At 38.0% G+C, this 19,669-nt stretch overlaps 2 protein-coding genes across 2 annotated transcripts; both read left to right on the plus strand.

Annotated features, from left to right (window-relative positions):
* The first annotated feature begins 11,415 nt into the window (after positions 1-11,415).
* Positions 11,416-13,535, plus strand: LOC116245799 (BURP domain-containing protein 5-like). The gene is made up of 3 exons (XM_031617357.2): positions 11,416-11,518; positions 12,126-12,231; positions 12,791-13,535. Exons 1-3 carry the CDS (start codon positions 11,480-11,482, stop codon positions 13,084-13,086), a joined length of 441 nt encoding a protein of 146 aa, XP_031473217.1. The 5' UTR covers positions 11,416-11,479; the 3' UTR covers positions 13,087-13,535.
* Positions 13,536-17,993: 4,458 nt separating this feature from the next.
* On the plus strand, positions 17,994-18,556 carry LOC116246194 (BURP domain protein RD22-like). The gene has a single exon (XM_031617934.2). It carries the CDS (start codon positions 17,994-17,996, stop codon positions 18,510-18,512), a length of 519 nt encoding a protein of 172 aa, XP_031473794.1. The 3' UTR covers positions 18,513-18,556.
* The last annotated feature ends 1,113 nt before the right edge of the window (positions 18,557-19,669 follow it).

The following is a 19,669-nucleotide window of genomic DNA, read 5'->3' on the forward strand; positions in this document are numbered from 1 at the left end:
ATTTAATGGTTTTGTTATGCACATAGATGAAAGCGTATTGAACAGTCCTCGTTGAGCTCAATCATGCTACAAATCATGCAAATGAGTGAGAGAACTATCTTAAGAAAAATGTCATTTGGCTAGCTTAGACATAAGGGAGTGTGAGAAAGATGTTTTGGTCGAATCTGGTGGAATTTAGTGGCAAGTTCATGGACATATTCAATGGTGCCATTTGACAGCTTTTTGTTTTAGGATTCCTTATTCTGTGCACAGAAAATTCCAGAAGATAATTTTTTTTTTCATGGACATGGAACCACCTCACTCTTTTTTATTATGTTTCCCTACTGACTATGCCTTTGAGCAGGAAAATAACTTTTTTCCCTATCGAGCTCTGAACTTGTAGTGCAGGTCTAGAAATAAGAGTGTGCCTTAAAAGTATGAACCAAGACCAGCAAAAAAAGCTTACTGTGTTTTGAAATCGTATCTATGCATGTTCCACTATTAGTGGAACCTGCATAGATACTATGTCACCAGGGTGCGGCAGAAATGGACCCACACCCACGTCGACACGACGCGGGTGCTGGTGCAACCCAGATTCGCACCTAAACCGCACCTACTCATGAGCTCGCACCCAAACCGCACCGGTAACGAGAGAGGGCGGTAGGGAGAGGGAGAGAGTGCGGGAGAAAGGGACACGATTTGGGGGAAATGGAGAGCAATGGTGAGGGGACTGAACGCGAGAGGAAGAGAGGGCGAGTGAGGAGTGCGGGAGGAAGAGAGGTGCAGATAGAGAGGGCTCCAGCGAGGGGAAAACAGATGCTCACCTGTGTCGATGCTCACCTGTGGAAGAGGGCAACAAAGAGGGAGATAGAGAGGAAGACGGGGAAGAGGAAGATGCTCACCTATGTCGATGCTCACCTTGTTAAATGTTATGCAAATCTAGTCGATATAGGCAAGTTGAATCTCTCCAAAGATTTCACCGTTGTAAAATCCCTCTTTTCTTTCCTTTTTATGAGGATGAGATAATGCTTGGACGTTATGCTCACTCTTGTATAAATATTGTATTTTGATTACCATACAATTAATCAATTTTTAGTTTTCTTGCGCCCATTGTTTATCATGGTATCAGAGCCTGGTCGAAGTCGACCGGGGCAAGCGCGGGCAGCATCTGCTCGTGCTTGATCTTCCGCAGCACCAGAGGATTCTGCAACGGAAGTCTTGCTGGTGTTTCCTTGCAGCAGAAACCCTTCTGTTCAACAGAAATCCTGCGCGCAGCCCCTGTTCTTCTGTTTACCACCACCGATGCCGGCAACCGTTGGCCTCCATAGTGCTCAAGCAGCACCCTCTGTTCGTTCTGGTTCCAACGAGCCCAAGCTCGACCGGAACCGACGCCTGAGTCGGTCGGAAACTCCAGATTTCTGGCCGCCTTCCCTGCATTGTTTTTCTTCTTCACAAACCACTGCCTGCCAACTTCAGAAATTTGCCGTTATTTCCACTGACCATCTCTCACCCTGAGACTGAACAGGAATCATCGTCTCTCTGTTGTGCTTCCAACGGTCCGTTGCTCGACCGATTCCGACACCGGTGCTGGCCGGAATCGCAATTTTTCCGGCCGCTTGTCCCTTTTTCCCCTGTTTTTGGGCGACCCTTATTTCCCCTGTTTTGGGTGAGACGTTTTTAACGGCTGTTGCTGCGTCCTTGCTTCAGCCGACCTCATTACAAGACAACAGAATCGCCTCTGCTTCCTCCTCTCTGCCTCGTTTTTTCTCTCCGATTTTGGAAAAACGCCCAATTTCAGGCGACAGAGGAGAAGATCCCCTTAGAAACTGAACAGGCCATTCCAGCCACAGGCAGGCCACCGATCGAGGGGGACGCGAACAGATCTGAGTACCTCTCTAATCTGAGCTAATGGACCAGAAGCAGAGTCCGGCCGGTGTGGACGAAGGAGTGTCATCTCAACACGCATATGACGAAGACAATCCCTTTTATCTCCATCATTCAGACAATCCTGGTACAGTTCTTGTTTCCCAACCCTTAACTGGAGAAAACTATGAAGTTTGGCGTCGTGCTATGACAATGGCTTTGGCAGCTAAGAACAAACTTGGTTTTGTCGATGGTTCTATTCCTAAACCAACATCTCCTAAATCTCTTGTTGTTTCTTGGGAGCGATGCAACAATATGGTTTTGTCTTGGCTGCTGAATTCTCTTCATAAAACCTTGTCGTCAATAATGGTTTATGCTAACAACACAGCGCATGTTTGGACTGAGCTTAAAATTCGGTTTTCTCAGTCCAATGCTCCTAGACTTTATCATATACAAATGCAGATTATTAACTGCAAACAATTGCAGTCCTCCATTGGTGTTTATTATACTCAACTTAAATCTCTATGGGATGAGTATGATTCATATGTTATTTTGCCTACATGTGATTGTGGTGCCATGCGATAAGTTAAGGAGATATATGAACAACAACGTTTGCTTGAATTTTTAATGGGGCTCAATGAAAGCTACAGTGCTATTCGCAGCCAAATTCTTCTTATGGAGCCAACGCCTTCTATTCCACGTGCTTATTCTTTGCTTGTTCAAGAAGAGCATCAACGAGAAGTCCACGTTTCTCTACCATCTGAAAGTATTTCTGCTGCAGCCATTCAACGACGAAAAATGATAGGGACTTTAACGTTAAGTTTAAAGGCAAACCACGTATGCAATGTGAGCATTGTGGAAGAATGGGGCACACTAAGGCCCGCCGCTATCACATCCATGGTTTTCCTAAGAGGGGCGTCTCTAATTCTCAAAGCCAGCAGCCTAAGGTAAACTCTTCAACTTCTGATGCTTTATTACCCACTCATTCACCATCAAAATCTCCAACCGGTGGCGTCAACTTCACTCCAGATTTGTACCGTCAATTCATGGATTTCTTAAACACACAAACTCTCAAAGTTAACATTGCAGGTATGATACTCCAGCCTATAGCTTGTTCTGTTTATTCACCAAAGTGGATTATAGATACCGGAGCCACCCATCATATGGCAAACTCCATTTCTATTCTCTCTTTTCCTATTTCAGCTGATTGTAACCCTATTAAAATGCCAAATGGATCAACCACACCTGTCACTCATAGAGGACAGGTTCGATTAAATCCATTTCTCACGTTGTCCAATGTTCTTTGTGTCTCAACCTTTTCATTTAATCTTGTTTCAGTCCCTAAACTTGTCACTGAAAATAATTGTGATGTTATTTTTAATGATTCTTGTTGCATTGTTCAGGACCGTCACTCGAAGAGGATGATTGGGCGGGGTAAATTGGAGAATGGCCTATATGTTTTGGAGATTGAGAAACCAGCCGCTGCACATGTGATGTCGGATTCTTCAACCTTATGGCACTACTGTCTTGGTCATCCTTCATTCTATAGACTCAAAACTTTATTTAGTTCTCTTGATTTGTCTCATGTTGATGAACATTGTTCAATTTGTCGTCTTGCCAAACAATCTCGTTTACCATTTCCCAATAGTTCAATCTCTACTACCAGATGTTTTCAATTGATTCATTGTGATATTTGGGGAGGCTATCAAACGGAGTCACTTTCTGGTGCACATTATTTTTTAACTATTGTCGATGATTTTTCTAGATCCACATGGGTATATTTGATGCGTTACAAACATGAAACCTTTTTTGTAATTCAAAATTTTATTTGTATGGTGGAAAATCAGTTTCACACAAGGATAAAAAAGCTTCATAGTGACAATAGCCTAGAATTTTTTTCCAATGATATGACCCAATTTTTACAAACCAAGGGCATAGAAAGACAACACTCTTGTGTCGGCACCCCACAACAAAATGGAGTTGTCGAGCAAAAGCATAAGGATCTCCTCAACATAGCTCGCGCCCTTAGGTTTCAAGCTAAACTTCCTTTGAAATTTTGGGGAGATTGTGTCTTGACTGCAGCATATTTATTAAACCGTTCGCCCACAAAACCATTAAAGGACAAAACTCCTTTCGAAATTCTTCATGGCAAACGTCCAACTTATAATCATATTCAGACATTCGGATGTTTATGTTATGCATATAATATTTCAAAACGTCATAAATTTGACGCTCGTTCGCAAAAATGTGTCCTTATTGGATATCCGTTTGGACAAAGTGCTTATAAACTTTATGATCTTGAAACACATGAAGTCTTTACAAGTCGTGACGTTCATTTTGAAGAACATGAGTTTCCTTTTTCTCGCATCAAAGATAGTGATAGTCGGCTTGTGTTACCTCTCCCTACACGTGAATCTCTTGAATATCAAGCTAAACTTCCTTTGAAATTTTGGGGAGATTGTGTCTTGACTGCAGCATATTTATTAAACCGTTTGTCTACAAAACCATTAAAGGACAAAACTCCTTTCGAAATTCTTCATGGCAAACGTCCAACTTATAATCATATTCAGACATTCGGATGTCTATGTTATGCATATAATATTTCAAAACGTCATAAATTTGACGCTCGTTCGCGAAAATGTGTCCTTATTGGATATCCGTTTGGGCAAAGTGCTTATAAACTTTATGATTTTGAAACACATGAAGTCTTTACAAGTCGTGACGTTCATTTTGAAGAACATGAGTTTCCTTTTTCTCGCATCAAAGATAGTGATAGTCGGCTTGTGTTACCTCTCCCTACACGTGAATCTCTTGAATATGAGTACATGGTTCCTAGTCCTGATTCCATATCTCACGAAACTACCACCATATTGTCACATGAACACTCTCTGTCAACCTCACCACATGAACCTCCACCACCCACTATGCCACAACCTGCCCCCAACGATACCATTGTTAGTCACCTACCATTAAGGCGTTCTACTCGGCAGCGTATGGTACCATCTCATCTACAAGACTATCGGTGCTTCTACTCTACCTCGCTCAAATCCTTTAATTCGGGTAATGGTACTAACCCTACAACACTAACACATCACCCAATGCACCATTTTCTTCATCTTGATAATTTCTCTCAGTGTCACCAAGCCTTTTTAACTACTATTCTCAACAACCGAGAACCGTCTTCTTTCAATGAGGCAATACAATATCAGGAATGGAGAGATGCTATGGATGCTGAGCTTCAAGCGTTAGAGGCAAACTGTACTTGGGAAATCACTTCTCTTCCACCAGGCAAAAAACCCATTGGTTGTCGCTGGGTTTACAAAATCAAGTATAAAGCAACGGATCTGTTGACAACTATAAGGCGCGACTCGTTGCTAAAGGATATACACAAACTGAAGGTATCGACTACACCGAGACTTTTTCTCCCGTTGCCAAAATTACAACTATTTGATACCTTCTATCCATTGCTACTATTAAAGGGTGGTCCCTTTACCACGTCGACGTCAATAATGCATTTTTCATGAAGATTTGCAAGAAGAAGTCTATATGTCTCTTCCACCTGGTTTTACCCGACAAGGGGAGAACATTGTCTGTCGACTAAAGAAATCTCTTTATGGGTTGAAACAGTCATCTCGGAATTGGTTTTTTAAACTCACTGAGTTCCTTCAACACCTTGATTTTTCTCAATCTAAGGCAGATTACTCCTTGTTCTCTAAGGTCAACAAGAATGGCAGTATTTTTATCGTGGTATATGTTGACGACATTATTATTGCAGGGGATAATCAACAAGCCATTGATCAGTTGAAGGCCATCATCAATGGTAAATTTCAATTGAAAGATTTAGGAAAACTTAAATATTTTTTGGGCATTGAAGTTGCAAGATCAAAACGTGAAATTTTTCTTTCTCAAAAGAAATATATAATGGACACTCTTCATGAAGCTGGATATAGTGGGGCCAAACCAAGTGACACACCAATGGAACAACATCTAAAGGTAGATGATGAAAAAGGTCAACTATTAGACGACCTTAATTTCTTCAGAAAAATTATTGGTCATCTAGTCTATTTGACCATCACACGACCGGATATTCTTCATAGTGTGCATATTTTAAGTCAGTTCATGGCACACCCAAGAACCACTCACTTGGAAATGGCTTTTCGCATCCTTCGATATATTAAATCATCGCCTGGACAAAGTATTCTCTTATCATCTAATAGCAACATTGTTGTTAAAGGATTTTGCAACTCGGATTGGGCCTCATGCCCAATGACAAGGAGATCAACTTCTGGATTCTGCATATTTATGGGAGACAATCCAATATCATGGAAGGTCAAGAAGCAATCCACTGTATCAAAGTCTTCAGCAGAAGCAGAGTATAGAGCCATGGCTCTAGCCACTTGTGAAATGACTTGGATAAAATATATTCTCAAAGATTTTGGAATCATTCATGAGCAGCCTATGTAGTTACATTGTGACAATAATGCAGCAATACATATCGCTGCAAACCCGGTGTTTCATGAAAGGACTAAGCATATAGAGATCGACTGTCATGTTGTTCGCGAGAAAATCCAAAGTAAAGAAATCTGCACCAAACACGTAAACTCTGAAAATCAAGTTGCTGATATCTTTACAAAGCCTTTAGGGAAGGAATCATTTTTCAAGTTAAGAGGTATGTTGGCCTTAATTGACCCAGGAGCTCCAACTTGAAGGGGAGTGTTAGACGTTATGCAAATCTAGTCGATATAGGCAAGTTGAATCTCTCCAAAGATTTCACCGTTGTAAAATCCCTCTTTTCTTTCCTTTTTATGAGGATGAGATAACGCTTGGACGTTATGCTCACTCTTGTATAAATACTGTATTTTGATTACCATACAATTAATCAATTTTTAGTTTTCTTCTGCCCACTGTTTATCACTCCTGGAAGAGGACAACAAAGATGGAGATAGAGAGGAAGACAGGGAAGAGGAAGATGCTCACCTGTGTCTATGCTCACCTGTGGAAGAGGGCAACGAAGAGGGAGATAGAGAGGAAGATGGGAAGAGGAAGATGAGGAAGGGGAACCCGTCGGGCTTCCTCTCGAGCGATAGAGTTCAGGTCCGATTTGAATCCCGATCCAATTCAACCTACCCAAAACCAAAATCGTTATAGACTTATAGGAATAACCATCTTAGTGAACAACAGAGCGCTTCGCCCCGTCCCTCCAACCCCGAACCTAACCTCCTTATTAAGAAAGAAAGGAAAGAGAAAATTGCAATTTTGATTTTGATATTTAATAATTTTGTGATTTATAGATAATTTTGTCATATATATTAGTATTTATTATTATTATAAATTAATAAAAAAAATAATAATAATAAATAGTCTTGCCGCACCGCCGCACTTAAATTTTTTAAGATGTGCCATACCGGCACCCGCACCCGCATCCCACATCTTGGTGACAGTCCACTATATGTCTCGAGATCAAGCTACCACTATTAGTTTAAGTGCTTCCTCAAAATTAATTTTCAGTCACTGTATGGATTATTTTCATATAATACCAAAATAAGTCGGTTTCCATGCCCAATCTCCACAACTAATGTCTGCTCAATTTCATGATGCAACATATCATAACCAATTTAGTCCAAATAAGGTCGTGTCTCAAATTTCAATTGGTGATTCGTGCATAAATGAATATCTCCCGACTTAACGTTGTTGAACATCGCATAGAGGATAAGGTTAATTATAGGTTAAAATAAGTCAGTTAGGGTTGCATATTCCATCAAACAGATAAATGTGCTACCAGAGCAGATGAGGCGTTTTGCCTGATTATGGCTAAAGATCAAGGGAGTGAGATAGAGAACGTGAGAGAGAGCAGATGAGCCGCTTTTCCTGATTAGGGCTACAGATGTGCTATGTAATCCTACAATTGCGCACAAATGATGATGAAATGCTACGTATGCAAACACACACACACACACACAGAGATGTGTACCAGGATATGGTAGGAGATAGTCGGATCTTGATGAGCTTAAGCGTGAGAGCCAAAGAAATCATGGTTGCCAGCAGCACTAAAGCGAGAAACGAAGGGACGAGGTCATTGGACTGTTTCGATGTCGATAGAGGGAGCTACGGGATAGAAGAAGAGAAAGCGAAGGTAGGGCTCGAAGTCGAAAGCAGCGTGTCAAGCAGCCTGTTCCGAGGTTATGGATGGAACAGTGTAGAACAGAGCGGATATATATACCCTGTCTAGCTTGTCCTCCGTCTAGTGTTTGTGTCGGATTTCTGTAGACGGAACAAGCGTGTTCTGTTCCATCGTCTGTTCTACCCATCAAACTACTTGTTATAGATCAACAAAAGCATAAACCAAGGACATAATAAGTAAAAAGAAAAGTAAGTAATACATATTCAGAAACAATAAGAGTCCCATTGGTTAATAATTTCAATTCCTCTCTCTGTCTTTTGGTACACACACACACACACACACACACACACACACACACACACACACACATATATATATATACTCAAAATGTGCATTGTGGCTTGGATAATCCAAGGCGAACCTTTATAAAAAATACATGCATGAAAGAAGCTTTTGTAATCTTCAGCCTCACGTCTCTCATCCTTTGGCTTTGTGCTTGATTGACACCATGCATAAATAGCATGATTATGAACGTCGTTGATAAATTCATGAACAAAACGCCGACATAATCAGAACATATATTTTAGATAAAGAACGTGGGGTTCTTGCTACATGTCCTTGAAAACGTTTGGTGTTCAAAAAGCGTAATATCATTGATCTTATCAAATGCCCTCTATGCGACGTTGTCAATGAATCAAATTGGTTCTTGTTTAGGAGATGGATTATCTATGCTAATGATCACCCCATAGCAAATATGCTTGGTGCATTAATATGTGAGGTTCAAATAAGAACTTCAAATTCCATCTTTAATTATATAAGGTCGAAATTTTTGGATGCTGTTCGATTCTTTAGTTTCCAATTAGTTCAGACCCTCTCACTCCAATCTTAAATCCGACTTTTTTTTTTAATGCAAATAAGTAAAATAAGAAGATTGAGTGTTTCTTACTTCGATGCACAATAGATTTTACTATAGAACTTTTGCCATATCAAAAAAACATGTCACATCAGATCCACATCAGATCTATGGATTTCAAATTCCAAGTAATCAAACGCCCCATTATGGTGTTAACATGGGATGACTTTTTATAAAGAAAAAACACCTTTGAGATTTGAACAAGAAACTGGCTACTAGGATTCATGAAGACAATTTGTCAAAGATGTTATGTTCATGACTATAAATGAAGGTGGAAGAAAAAAAAAATTACTGAATTTCAAGAAAGTTTTTAGATTCCTTCTCACGTTTGAGATAAATAATAATTTTTTCAAGGATTTCAAGCTGATAACTCCTAGAAACTCCTTTCTTTGTTAGAGAATAGTATATGACGTAGCAGAACAATCGCCTCCTAGCTGGTAGTTGAGTCACATTTGAATAAAATCTTGTAAACTGAAATTTAAATTCAGTTGAGACCCACTGTAAATTGCAACGAAAAAACTTGTAGGCTCATCATAACTTAAAGAAAAATATCGCATAATGCTAAACACTAAGGCAGAGATAAGGGCAACCATGGCTTCTTTTATTTCGTATAACAAATTTTTAAATATCTACTACATAATTGAATTTGTTTATCATAAATTTTATTAATTTAAAAATGACGGGTCTAGGATACAAATCCTGAATGTCACCTATACATCTGTTATAAAATTTTAAAAATGTTATTAGTTTAACTGACATAGAGATTGTATGCATGTTGTCGTAATTAATGAAATTTGACAACTAAATATCATATATTTCTTCCCTTTTGTTAATTACAAAAAATAACTAAAATTAAAACGTGATTTACACTGAATTACTGTTTATGAACACGTAAGTTGTTCACATTTTGTTTGTGACATCTTTTTAACACAAAATTAAGAGGTCCAGTTTTTGTCTCTTACGTTATTGATCTGGTATGTACCAAATACTCTAAAAAAAAAATTGCCTCATATGTTTACTCTCGAAAAAAATGTTAAAAAAGTTTTAACATTTTTTTGTCTCTTACATTAAAGTTCATCTTCTGTTTTCCTGCAATGACGAGATATTCTTTATTACATACAAGAATCGATCTTTTTTTTTTCTTAAGTATCATAATTTTCACATCAAACCAACAATCTCCCCATTATTTTCATCATCTAATGCATCTTTACTCTAACTGCGTAACATGACACGTATCAGTGTCAAATCAATACTACTTATCTTTAAACATTAATTAGTTAATATTTTGAAAAGTTTTAATCTGGCCTGTCTGTAAAAGTTTTGAAAAATAGAGCCCTAGAAAGTTTCAATATGTTTCTCTGGAAATTTTCATAAAGGTTTTGAGCAGCCCTTTGAAAAAATTTCAACCTCTCTTAAGGGAAAAATCTTTGCTCCGTCTATATATGTCAACGCTATTTTCGAACTCCTATTGAACTTCGTAAATGTTTATATATATCGGCATATATCGGATAACATCAGCCATAACAATTATATATATGAGTGGATCATGATTCTCGCAATCCAAAATCATCCAACCATTTAATTTGGATTTGGATCGTCCATATCAAGCACATAAATAATTGAAAAAAAAAAACAAATACATTAATATTAAATGATGAAAATATCTATCTTTTTTTATATTTTCACTCAGTTATTCATCCTGCTAGATCGAATGGTCTGATTATATATATATATATATATTGTGCCACCCTTTCAATTATTTCTACAACCGCCTAAATTTCAACCGATGCCGTGTTCACATAAACTTCTTCATCTCCCACGTTCTTGGCCACATAATATTCAATTGAAGCTAACATAAGTGACATATACACTTAGTGTCATGTATTTCAAATATGGAGTAATGTAATGCCCTCAAAGAGTAACGGATTTGGTAATAGTTCTTATTCTTTCTTTGGGGGCCTGTTTGATGGTATTTCTCGTAACCATGTAAATAGAATTCAAATTTTTGAAAATTTTTTCTTGTCTAACAAACTTGGGATGAAGGAAATGAAAGTTGGGTTGGTTTTCAGAAAGTTATTTTCGAAAATTTCTTCCCATCTCAAGGGTTGGAAAAAAAATTTTATGATGATAAAAGTTGCCGTTGGATTTTCAAGCAATACTTAATTCCACCTCTTTCAACTTATCCCCGTCCTCGACCATCAAACTAATAAATAAATTTGCTTGGAATTTGTATCAATCTTAATAGGTTTTGAAAATATGGATTTTGTTTTCAATTCACAGATTCCAGAAATAAATTTCAGAAGACTTAAACTTCTTTCCCTTTCTATATTCTCAAAGAATCAAACGGGCCCTGACACAAATTTTTTGGAACACTTGGCGGCGGCCGCGGACATCATCATTCATGGCGTTTGTCCTTTTCACGTTATCAAACGCAGCGTTGGGACCCCAAGCTTATCCTTAGAGCAACTTGTGTTTGTCATCTTGCGATATCAAGTTCTATTTAAGTTCTATTTAAAGAGGGAAAGCTCCCCTTAACCTTCACATCTCAGTATCGGATCAAGCTCTTTTGCTCTGTGACCTTGAAAAGGCTCCAAATCATAATCATGTTGAAGCTCATACTCCTTTTGCTCCTTGTACCACTGGTAACTCTCTTTCATCTCTCTCTCTCTCTCCCTTATCTGCTGCATAAAGCCAATGCGTCTCGTGTTTGATTTTTATGGGTGTTACACAAGGGGCAAAACTAAGAATTTTTTGTAAGGAGGGTCAAATTATTGTTTCAAATTTTGGCAGGAGATGAAATATCATTTTTCAAAATTTGTTAACATTTTTTAAAATTTATACGTAAATTTAAAAAAAAAATAGTCAGTCGGCATTAGATGGTAGGACTTTCTTCGATGAGAAAAAAGGACTTACTCTTTTTGGGATCTGATGCTACACCGTTGCGCAATACCTTAGTTGATCAACCTTTTCCATAAGTTGATTCCTAACTTGTATGTCATATTATGACATATTTAAGAGTTTCTGGTCCTGAAAGAATAACATCAAATATTTCGTGTCCATTGGATGCATCAGATATGGTTATTTGTTAGATTTCACACATCTTTCTTTTCTCATCCTTACAAATTCTTATGATGGAGGGATCAAGTAGCTTCTCATGCTGATGGCCACATATATTTAACTTATGGATTAAAGAGCTCTTTCCACATTCTTCCTGATTTGCTGCCTACTTTTGTGATGAATGTGCTGCAGTTTGCTGAGACGAGTATTGGTTCGGCTCTCAGTCCCTCGAGCTACTGGAAGAGTGTATTGCCGAATACTTTCATGTCAGATGCCCTTCAGTCCTTTTTGCCGAAAGGTTGGTTGAGGTGTGAGAGAGTGAGTTACATGCACCAAAGTACCACTAGAAAAATAAAAATGAGTTGGGTTGTTTGGGAAAATTTTAAAGAAGAAATGTTTTATATATATATATATATATATATTCACTAGTTTTTCTTGTTTTTATAAACGGAATGTCTGATAATACTCTTCCTTTTGATAAAGAAGTGAGAATATTTCATCATACCACCAAAGAAAAAAGATAAAAACCCGACATTTCTTTGTGTCTCTCTTTCTCTTGAGGATACCAAGTGCTATGGAGTGATACCTCCCTGATGTTTTAACTTTCAACTTATATACAAGTGTCAATCTTTTTACAGCATAAAAAGTTGATGCCAGAGAATTCAAAATAGAATCTAACTACCTAACAGCTTCTTTCACACAGAAAAACAAAATTGGCATAAAGTTGCAACTGCTTAATGTTTCCTCTCTCTTGGCTGTGTATATGTTATTTATATTGGATGGATTTTATCAAAGTTAATGAGTAATAGATCGAAATTCTTATCCTTGCTTCAAATTATGAAATATATGAACTGCAGACTCGTCGAGGCCGAGCTATGGAGGCAAGTGGGTCAAATTCTCAAAGTCAAACTGGGATGCATGCTTCGGGTACGTTTTACTCTGCAAGCCTCCCAAGGGCCTCTTCTTCTTAGAGAAGGACCTGAAGCCGGTCATGGCAATGGACATAAGATTTCTTGCGGCCAACATCAACTCAGAAGAGAAGATGCCGACCTTCCTCCCATGCCAGGCAGCAGAAGCACTGCCCTTCTCAACCTCCTCCTTCCCCACCATCCTCCGACGCTTCTCCCTGAGCCCATGTAAGAAATCAAAATGAAAAAATAATTAAAGGGACATAAATTTTTAAAGTGGTTCAGCCAATAGGCCTACGTCCACTACTCTATCATTTCTTGCTTGCCTTTCTTTTGTGGAGAAGCTCATTTATATAAAGGAGTTACATAAGGGGTCTCTAGTTCCCAAGAGACATGACTTTTCATCTTTCAACATACATGACTTTTCATCCCTCAAGAGACATGACTTTTCATCTCTCAAGAGACATGTCTTTTCATTTCCTAAGAGACATGACTTTTCATCTTCCAACAAACATGACTTTTCATCTCTCAAAAGATATGACTTTTCATCTCCCAAGTAATACACATTGAGAGCCTTCTTGGTGTTTCTGTTAACATCCCCCCGCAAGCTCAATGCTCCAACAATGAGATTGAGCTTGTTAATTATTTGATAATGGTGCTGCTTACTAAGTGGCTTAGTTAAAATATCAACAACCTGATCTTTGGAACAGATGTACTGAATTTTCAAATCTCCTTTAGCAAATTTTTCTCGAACAAAATGAAGGTCAATCTCTTTGTGTTTGCTGCGACTATGATACACAGGATGAGCTGCAAGATAGGTTGCGCCGATGTTGTCGCACCATAATATGGGAGGTTGTGATTGATCAACACAAAGTTCTTTTAATAAAAATTATAACCACATGATTTCAGCAGTAGTATTGGCAATGGATCGATACTCAGCCTCAGTGCTAGAACGAGAGACAACTGACTGCTTTTTAGCACTCCATGAAACTAGATTGGATCCAATAAACACTGCATATCCTCCTGTAGAGCGTCTATCATCAAGACATCCTGCCCAATCTGCATCACTGTAAGCATTAATATTTAAAACTGAACTAGGTCTAATAACAAGGCCATAATCAATAGTGTGCTTCAAATATCTTAGGATTCTCTTTACGGCATCCCAATGGGCATCAGTAGGATGATGCATGTATTGACAAACTTTGTTGACAACATAAGAGATGTCTGGACGAGTCACAGTAGAGTATTGAAGAGCGCCAACAATGCTGCGATAAAGAGTTGGATCATAAAAATTTGATCCAGTTTGAGCAGATAAAGCAGGGGAGCATGCCATGAGAGTTGAAACTCCCTTAGCTCCAAGCATATTTGTTCTTTTGAGAAGCTCGAATATATATTTCCTTTGAGACAATATTAGTTTATTGTCAATTCTTTTTGCTTCTATGCCCAAAAAGAAATGAAGCTCACCCAGATCTTTAATGGCAAACTCACTTTTGAATTGACAAATAATTTTATGAATATATTCTGGTGACCTTCCTGTTATGATCATGTCATCCATGTATACCAAAACATATAGAAATATTTCTCTTTTTCTCAAAATGAAAAGAGATGAATCTGTTTGAGCCCCTTTAAAACCAAGATTTTGGAGGAATAGACTAAGACGGGCAAACCATACCCTAGGAGCCTGTTTTAAACCATGTAAAGCACGTTCAAGCTTGCATACATGATTTGGGAAAGAATGATTTTGAAATCTGGGTGGTTGAGCCATATAAACTTCTTCTGAAATAGATCTATATAGGAATGCATTTTGAATATCCAGCTGATGTATTTTCCATTTGTGACTAATAGAAATAGTCAATACTGTCCGAATTGTAGTAGGCTTCACAACAGGGCTGAAGGTTTCAGTATAGTCAATTCCTTCTTTTTGACTATATCCCTTAGCGACGAGTCTAGCCTTGTATCTTTCCAATGATCCATCTGCCTTTCCCTTGATTTTGAACACCCATTTACATCCTACAATGTGTTTGGCTTCTTTTTTTGGAACAAGTTTCCAAGTATTGTTTCGAATAAGAGCATCATATTCTTCTTGCATGGCCTTCCTCCAATTTTCATCTTCAGATGCTTCCTTGAAACTTGAGGGTTCTTTGTCTTCAAGAAGAGTGGAGACAAGAGCTCTTGGAAGAGAGTGTTTGCTAGAAAAATATGTATGGAACTCATTGTATTTAGAATTAGGTTTGAAGATTCCCACTTGAGATCTAGTAGTCATAGGATGGACTCGTTCTTGATTTGGTTCATTTTCATTGGATTGGGTAAGCTCCTCATTTCCAAGAGTTTCAGGTTGAGATTCACTATTTGTTTCAGACTGAAGTAAGGGTTCCTCTGAAGTTGTGGAGGTACTAGATGATGGTATTGTAGGGTTTGAGAACTGATATTCATGAGGGGAGGTTAAAATTATAGCTTGGTTTTGAGTTTCTAGATCTTGAGTTCTAGTTTCTTGAGTATCAATAAAAAGAAATTTTTTCTCATTAAATTGGACATGTCTCGAAATATAGATTTTATGGGTTCGCACACCCAAACAATAATATCATTTATGTTGAGGAGCATAACCCAAGAAAACACATCTTTCAGAACAGTAATCTAATTTATTTTTCTAATAAGCTCTTAAACAAGGAAAGCATTCACATCCAAAGATTTTGAGGAAGCCACAGTCAGGTTTCTCTTTGAACAATTTTTTCAAAGGAGAAGCAAAATCAAGAATCTTGGTTGGCATTCGGTTAATCAAATATACAGCAGTACAAAAAGCATATGACCAAAAGTTCTTGGGAATATTACTTTCTGCCATTAGAGATAAACCTGTTTCAACAATATGTTTATGTCTCCTTTCAGCTGCTCCATTTTGTTCAGGGGTATGAGGACATGATATTCTATGTCTAATCCCATTACCGACAAGATATGATTGAAGCCCTTGAAATTCTCCTCCCCAATCTGAGTGAAAATATTTTATCTTGTGCCCAGTGAAATTTTCAGAAAGTGCCTTGAAAGCTTTAAAAACATGACTGACATCTGATTTTTTTTTTCATCAAATAAATCCAAGTATATCTTGAAAAGGCATCCATAAAAATCACATAGTACTTAAAACCATTCACACTCTCTACTGGGGCTGGACCCCATACATCAGAATAAATGAGTTCAAGCGGGCGTTTCACCTTACTTGAAATAGCATTAAATGGAAGTTTATGACTCTTAGCCTTTTGACAAGCTTCACACAAATAATTTAAACAATCATCATAATATGACAAATCACACTAGTTCAAAACCTTCTTAACAATGGAAAATGAAGGGTGACCAAGTCTTTTGTGCCACTGCCCAATAGTATGTCTTTCTCCAAGTTGTGCTTCCTTTTTTCTGCTACTAAGGTCTATCTTATATAGCCCATCACTGTTCGTTCCTTGATGAAGAATTTTTCTCGTTCCCTGCTGCTTAACATAGCACATATTAGGATGAAACTCAAAATAGACTCCATTATCCTTAGAAAAACGTTGTACAGATAACAAGTTTCTTGTTATTTTGGGCACATGAAGGAGATCATTTAAAACTAAATTTTGAGATGTCTTTGAAGAACCAATATGAAAAATTCTCAAACCTGATCCATCTCCGATTTTTACTGCATCTCCACCTTTGTATTTGGCATGAATGGACAAGTTATTGATATCATTGGTGATGTGATGAGTCGCACCGAAGTCAGGATACCAATTGTCATCTCCAATGTCTTGATTCAGAGTGCTAGAAGAAACTGAATGCTATGCTACCAACAAAATTTTGCAATATGACCAACTTTTCCACATATTTGGCACACAAAACGATCACCTTTGTATTGATCACTTTTCCGGACTCCTCCACTAGATTGATAGTTGTTTCTACCACGACCTCTATAGTTGGTTTGCTTGTTGTAAACTTGTTTTGAGGCAATATTCGCAGCCGGCATAATAGATTCAAAAGTTTGAGAATCATCTTCTTTTAAGTTGGCTTCTTGTATGAGAAGAAGCCCATGAAGTTCGTTCAAAGAGACAGGGTCCTTTCGAGTTTTCATACTGACTTTAAAAGCAAGATATTCACTTGGCAATCCTCTAAGAATTTGAAGAACAAGATCATCTTCATCAACAGGTTTGGATGCAATGGCTAATTGATGAGCAATAGATTTTGCTTTGTTTATATAAACATCCATAGAACTAGATCCCTTTTTCAAATCTTGAAACTGTGATTTTAACTGCATTATTCGAGCCCTAGATTGAGTGGCATATGACTGCCTAAGAGCGCTCCAAACCTCTAGAGAGGTTTTTAAGCCAATAATTTGGGTATGTATTGCTTCAGATAGAGAGGACTTAATCCAACTCAAAAGTAGTTGATCATTTCTCAACCATTCAATATATTCTGAACTAATTTCAGTTGTTCCACTTCTAAACATTGACGGAGCAGGTTTGCTTCCATCAATATATCCCATAAGACCAAATGAGATCAAAATTGAAGTGAATTGAGATTCCCAAATAAGATAATTTTCAGCATTTAACTTGATGTTGAGGAAATGCTGTAAATTGCTTGGGCACTGAAGAGGAGAAGCAAGAAAATTCATACCCGTATCAGAGTTGACTCCTGTATTTGATGATGCTTCTTGATTTGCCATGAGAATGAAACGCGGCAACACAAGATGTAATCCTTAGGATCTAGCAGCAACACTAACAAGGACCAGTGGCTCTGATACCATGTAAGAAATCAAAATGAAAAAATAATTAAAGGGACATAAATTTTTAAAGTGGTTCAGCCAATAGGCCTACGTCCACTACTCTATCATTTCTTGCTTGCCTTCTTTTGGTGGAGAAGCTCATTTATATAGGGGAGTTACATAAGGGGTCTCTAGTTCCCAAGAGACTGACTTTTCATCTTTCAACATACATGACTTTTCATCCCTCAAGAGACATGACTTTTCATCTCTCAAGAGACATGTCTTTTCATTTCCTAAGAGACATGACTTTTCATCTTCCAACAGACATGACTTTTTATCTCTCAAAAGATATGACTTTTCATCTCCCAAGTAATACACATTGAGAGCCTTCTTGGTGTTTCTGTTAACAGCCCACACTCCCCCCAAGCATTTGCCATGAAAGAGACCCTCGACCTCTGCGAATCGCCCGCCATTAAAGGGGAGACGAGGTTCTGCGCCACCTCCCTGGAGTCCATGGTCGACTTCACCACCACCCAGCTTGGAACCAACAGCCTCAACGTCCTCTCCACCTTGGTTCACCAAGAGAAGAGGAGCAAGCAGCAGCTTGACCAGTCATTTGTGGTTCAGCCTGGGATTGTAAAGATGGAGTCCCCTGCTGCAGTGGCGTGCCACAGCAAGCTGTATCCTTACGCAGTCTTCTACTGTCACAAGACCATGGATTCCAGGAGCTACATAGTTCCATTAATGGCGGAAGAAGATGGGAGCAGCGCAGCGGTTGTGTGCCACGACGATACATCGCATTGGGACCCTAGACATGCCATCTTTAAGATGCTAGGAGTGGAGCCTGGGACTAAACCCATCTGCCATTTCCTTCCTCCCCACCATTTTCTGTGGGTCTCGAAGCAGCAGCCATGGCTGCCCACTTCGAAGAATATTAGCTTACTAGCTAGCTAGTTGCAGATAGTGGTGATGGGGAGAAGGTTACTCTTTCATATTTGCTTCGTTGTGCACAAAGATTTGGGCTCCTGATCTTGTTATGGTCTTGGTGTGTTTGGTTATTGTGTGTCTCTAGCTTTGGTGGATGGTTGTTGATCCATAATATTTTGCTGCTTGGATTTGGATTTTGCAAGTTGAATTTCATACACGTTAGGAAAGGGATTGAAGAAATTAACTTATTATTTTTTTGAGTAAATTCATGAAATATCCACAAAGTTGAGATACCTCGTGAATGTTTCATAAATCTACCTCAATTACTGGAGTGGATTCATGGAACATTAAAACTACGTGTCCATAAATATATCTAAATCTTTTGAGTAAATTCATGAAATGTCCACAAAGTGTTTCATTTGTTAAACTACTTCTAAGTGTATTTAAATGACCTTGAAGGTTTTTTGTTGCGCGAGGGATGAAAACTCTCGGCGGCCTAAGGCAGTGTAAAACTAGGATAGTGTATGGCCCCATCCTTCTTTCAAAACATATATTAAGTTACTCATCTTCTTACATAAACAATATTTTTGAATAATAGAAAATAAATTGCTCTTGTAACGTCAACATTTTTAAATTATGTATATAAACACATTAATTAGAATGTTTGCATTTTGTTAAAAAAAACACTTTTAACACAAATTTAAGAGGTCTGGTTTTTATCTCTTACTCATCTGTTTTCAGATTATTAAAAAAGACATTATTAAATTGAAAAAAAAAACTAACTTCATATATGTTTCTTACCAAATTATTCTTAACATCAATAAGGTTAGATTGCAAAAGAAAAATGTTTTAATCATTAATTTTAATGAGTCTAGTTTTTTGTCTGTTATCTAAGTAGTCTTGGGTACATAGATATTGTGAAGAGGCCAAAACCTCTCTTTGCTTCCCTCTGTTCCTGTGGTTAAGAGAAAACTAAGAGTACCGTTTGCAGTTTACAAAAATAACATAACATTGACGAGAATCGAACTAATGACTAAACTTTTATGGGCTTCTTAATTCTAACTGCTATGGTAGGCTCATTAGGGCTAATAATAACATTGGGGTCAACAATGAGTTTTACTTGTCAATTGAATCCGGTCCAAGTTCTTTACATTCAAATTCAGGATGCAAAGTTTGTGATCCAG

This window comes from Nymphaea colorata, chromosome 1 (assembly GCF_008831285.2).
Source record: "Nymphaea colorata isolate Beijing-Zhang1983 chromosome 1, ASM883128v2, whole genome shotgun sequence".
NCBI lineage: Eukaryota > Viridiplantae > Streptophyta > Magnoliopsida > Nymphaeales > Nymphaeaceae > Nymphaea > Nymphaea colorata.